Raw genomic sequence first — 4,497 nt, 5'->3', positions numbered from 1 at the left:
CGAGCCAAAGCCTCCGCGACTTCATGGAAAAATTCAAAGCTGTCGCCTCTAAAGTCCAAGTCCCCGATAGTGTTGCCGTCGACGCATTGATGAACACTCTCTATTTCAAGTCCTTGTTTCGCGAGGATCTCTACAGAAATCCAACTACTTCGCTCCAGGACGCAATCGCCAGGTCAAACAACTTCATCCGAATGGAAGAAGACACAGCGGCGATACTTAAGAAACTGAACACGGCAACCAAACCGGCAACTGTCCCCAAAGCTCCCGAGGCACGCCAGGAACCTCGTCAGCACACCTCAGGCAGTAAACCTAACCAGCCAAAAAGTTTCGTCTACGTGGTTGAAGACAAAAACGCGTCCCCGCAGCCCACTGTCGTTGTATGCGAAAAAGGTTAGAATGTCTGGGAAAACGACGAAAAGCCGCAAACCTCTTCGACACCTCCGGCGTCAAGTCCTGGACCAGCTGAGTTAAACATGTGGTGTAGCTTCCACAAGTCTAAGGCACATGATACAAGGAACTGCAGGCATTTGTTAGATGCCCTCTTCTCGTCGTACGAAAAAGGAACGTCAAACGTCGAACTCCCTAAGCCTAGGCCCAACGACACCAAGAGTTGGAGCAAAAACAAAGAAAAGAAAACTCACAAGAATCAGGATAAGTCCGGAAACCGGCCGAAGCATACTGAGGATGACAAGCCAGAAAAGCATGAAGAAGAAGACGGCGATGCACAAGTCGACGAGGAGCAACCGCGTAATCGTCGACGTGTACAAGTCATCCTCGCACGACCCAATTCCTCCTCAGATGAAGAAGAGGATAAACAGGTCCATGACTCACGCCAGTATTCCAGCAAACGAACGAACGAGAGCATAGGATCAGAAGGGTCAAACGACTTAAGAAACAAGCTCAGGCGAAAGTCGCAAACACCTGATCGCGCATACGACTCACACGGAGATCTCCGCTCAATCATCAAAAAATCCAAGGCTAGGAAAATCGAGGACTCGAATGCTCAATCCCGTCTAAGGCCACGAGTCATCGAGCTTCGCGAAAAGCTCAACTCAAAGTCGGAAGACCTCAGAATCAAGCTTAACCGACCAAAACATTCAGACTTACGACGAAGAATCGAGGAGGCGAGATCCAAGAACGAGGACGGATACAAATCTGTTGTCGGGGACTCACCCGTTGTCGAGTACTCGCCCAACGTCAAAAATCCACCTATCATCGAAGACTTGCCTAGCGACTCGAGAACTCGACTGAGAAATAAACGAGTCATCGAGTCTAACTTCTTAAACGTAATCATGGTTGGCTCACCTCCTTGCGGTGATTCCGTCCGGTCTGTAAAGGACCATCGACGACAGGCAGTAACCTCGAAGAAATGGCCATCGAAACCCGAGATCGATTCCTCAATCACTTTCTTACCAGACGATGCCATCGGCGTCCATTTACCTCACAACGACCCACTGCTAGTCGAGGTAGGAATTGCGAAGTGTGACGTCGCTAAAGTGTTGATTGACACAGGCAGTTCAGTCGATTTAATCTTTCGAGATACGCTTGATAAGATGGGAATCGACCTGCGCGACATGAAGCCATCATCTCGCTCCCTTACAGGATTCAACGGTGCTTCTGAGACAATGATTGGTACGATCAAACTCCCCGTCTATGCATGCAGAGTGATACGCGCGGTCAAATTCTCAGTCATCCGAACGAAAGCTCCTTACAACTCGATCCTCGGAACCCCCTGGCTTCATTCTGTTAAGGCAGTGTCTTCGACATATCATCAGTGTGTGAAGTTTCCAGGAATAAACGGTGAAGTGCATACGCTTCGCGGAGACCAGTAGGCCGCTCGCGAACTACTCATCGCAACGGTGAAAATGTAACAATCAACTCCTCGCATCAACGCGATAGAAAAGCAAATCCAACCACAGAAAGACGAGATTTTAGAAGCCACCATCGACGACTCTGATAAGAGCAAAGTAGTCCGAGTCGGAGCCTTCCTCGACGAAGAGATGCAACGCGCAATCATCAACTTTCTCAAGGAGAACGCTTCAACGTTTGCTTGGGCGACGTCGGATATGAAAGGAATAAACCCCGCCATCACATCCCGCGAGTTGAATGTCGATCCCACCATCAAACCGATTCGCCAGAAGAGACGAAAGCTAGGTCACGACCGAAGCAAAGCTGTCAACGAAGAAGTTGAGCGACTCCTCGCAGCTGGCTCAATCACCGAGGCGCGATACCCCGAGTGACTAGCTAACCCGGTCGTCGTAAAGAAGAAGAACGGGAAGTGGCGTGTTTGCGTCGATTTTACCGATTTGAACAGAGCTTGCCCAAAAGACAGTTACCCCCTCCCGCATATCGACAGACTCGTCGAGTCGACTGCCGGGAATGAACTCCTGACCTTCATGGACGCATTTTCTGGTTACAATCAGATCATGATGCATCTGGATGATCAAGAGAAGACGGCGTTTAACACCGATAGAGGGACATACTGTTACAAAGTAATGTCGTTCGGTCTCAAGAACGCGGGTGCGACTTATCAAAGACTCGTCAATCGAATGTCTACGAGTTGTTGCGAGGAAACAAACGCTTCATCTGGGACGAGAAGTACGAAGAGGCGTTCAAACAACTCAAGGAGTATCTTACAACTCCTCCCGTATTATCCAAACCCGAAACTGGCGATACACTCTCACTCTATATCGCCGTATCCTCAACCGCGGTCAGCAGCGTCCTCATCCGAGAGGATCGAGGAGAACAGAAACCTATCTTCTACACGAGCAAGCGCATGACTGATCCAGAAACTCGGTACCCCACCCTTGAGAAGATGGCTCTTGCCGTTGTAACATCGGCGAGAAAACTGCGTCCCTACTTCCAGTCGCACACAATCGAAGTATTGACAAATCAACCATTGCGAACGGTAATGCAGAATACAAATCAATCCGGACGGTTATCGAAGTGGGCTATCGAACTCAGAGAGCACGACATTGTCTTCAAGAATCGAACAGCTGCGAAATCTCAAGTCTTCGCAGACTTTCTCATCGAGCTAGCACCAGAGCTCGAGCAAGATCTAATCCTCCCGAGTCAAAATTGGATACTCCACGTCGACGGGTCGTCGGCAAACAAAGAATCAGGGGCAGGAGTGCAGCTGCAATCCCCGACAAGAGAACTGATCAGACAGTCGTTCAGCTTCGGCTTCGCCGCTTCAAACAATGAAGCAGAGTACGAGTCGTTGATCGCAGGACTAAGACTCGCCAAGGCAGTCAAGGCAAAACGCCTCAGCGCATACTGCGACTCACAAATCGTAACCAGTCAGTTTAGTGGTGACTATGACGCCAGCAACGAACGAATGGACGCATACCTTAAGATCGTTCAAACACTTGCCAAAGATTTCGAATTCTTCGAACTCACCAAAGTCCCCAGGGGGGAGAACTTATGCGCTGATGCTCTCGCTGCCTTAGGTAGGAGGTTGCGCGATCAGGTGAAACGTACCATCCCTATCCACAAGATCGATAAACCAAGCATTGACCTGACTCCCATCGGGGCCGCCATCGTAGCGCCAATAACCGAAGCCACATCCGCGAACCAAGTCCTCGAAGAGGTGTCAGACGACACCAACGACTGGAGAACAGAATTTATTGACTATCTGGTCGATGGGAAGCTACCTCCCGAGAAATGGATTGCACGACGACTCAAGACGCGGAGTGCCCACTATGTCGTCCTCGACGGAGAACTCCACCGATGGACCGCAACCAAGGTACTTCTGAAGTGCATCAATGGCGAAGAGACGCATTTAGTCATGGCTGAAACGCACGAAGGCGCCGCAGGAAATCATTCTGGAGGTCGAGCACTTGCTTTAAAAGTAAAGAGTCTCGGTTTCTACTGGCCAACGATGAATGCAGACTGCGAAGCTTACGCCCAGCGATGTGATCAGTGCCAGCAACATGCCTCAACGATCCACTCCCCGACACAGTTGCTACAAACGATGACAGCTCCATACCCTTTCATGCGATGGGGAATGGACATAATCGGCCCGATGCCGAGTTCTCGACAGAAATGCTTCGTCCTGGTCTTGACAGATTACTTCACGAAGTGGATTGAGGCGGAAGCTTTTGCAAGCATTATAACGGGCATGTCCTGATCAGACACATGCTCGAGGGATTCTTCGGTCGTTTCGCGGTCCCGAACCATGCGATCGAGACGACAACTTTCAATCGTCTTATAATCCTCTAAAGCCGGGCTTGGCCAACCTAATATTCTTTTTTGGATTACTTAAGGATCGATTTGAGAACCGTTGTCGCTCGAAAGTATAAACGATTGTCTTCGAAACTCGAAAATTTATGTTGTTATCGAGGACTCGAACTGACGGCATGATGTGTCAAAATTTGATAAAGCCGAGTCATCGACTCTTCGGTTTAATTCAAGACGTCGACCAGATTGCCAAACCGAAATCGTTTAAACCCAACATTCAAAATAGGTTTCAGCGACTCGTCGAAGGCTAACTTGCAT

At 49.5% G+C, this 4,497-nt stretch overlaps 2 protein-coding genes across 2 annotated transcripts; both read left to right on the top strand.

Moving 5' to 3' along the window:
- The first annotated feature begins 473 nt into the window (after positions 1 to 473).
- LOC106324335 lies at positions 474 to 2,240 on the top strand. Its single transcript, XM_013762321.1, has 2 exons — positions 474 to 1,800; positions 1,900 to 2,240. Exons 1-2 carry the CDS (start codon positions 474 to 476, stop codon positions 2,238 to 2,240), a joined length of 1,668 nt encoding a protein of 555 aa, XP_013617775.1.
- A 156-nt stretch (positions 2,241 to 2,396) lies between these two features.
- On the top strand, positions 2,397 to 4,129 carry LOC106324334. The gene is made up of 2 exons (XM_013762320.1): positions 2,397 to 2,520; positions 2,571 to 4,129. The coding sequence occupies exons 1-2, from the start codon at positions 2,397 to 2,399 to the stop codon at positions 4,127 to 4,129; spliced, it is 1,683 nt and encodes a 560-aa protein (XP_013617774.1).
- Positions 4,130 to 4,497: the final 368 nt, after the last annotated feature.

This window comes from Brassica oleracea, chromosome C2 (genome assembly GCF_000695525.1).
Source record: "Brassica oleracea var. oleracea cultivar TO1000 chromosome C2, BOL, whole genome shotgun sequence".
Classification (NCBI taxonomy): Eukaryota; Viridiplantae; Streptophyta; class Magnoliopsida; order Brassicales; family Brassicaceae; genus Brassica; species Brassica oleracea.
Note: the sequence above shows the minus strand (reverse complement) of the source record. Positions and strands in the feature narration are given on the sequence as shown.

What these genes read in the sequence shown, in the direction of transcription:
- LOC106324335 (XM_013762321.1), top strand. Translation starts at nt 474, where the DNA reads ATGTGGTGTAGCTTCCACAAGTCTAAGGCACATGATACAAGGAACTGC. An exon ending in GAAGTTTCCAGGAATAAACG is followed by an intron (nt 1,801 to 1,899) that starts GTGAAGTGCATA and finishes TCAACGCGATAG; the next exon opens with AAAAGCAAATCCAACCACAG.
- LOC106324334 (XM_013762320.1), top strand. Translation starts at nt 2,397, where the DNA reads ATGGACGCATTTTCTGGTTACAATCAGATCATGATGCATCTGGATGAT. An exon ending in GTTCGGTCTCAAGAACGCGG is followed by an intron (nt 2,521 to 2,570) that starts GTGCGACTTATC and finishes AGTTGTTGCGAG; the next exon opens with GAAACAAACGCTTCATCTGG.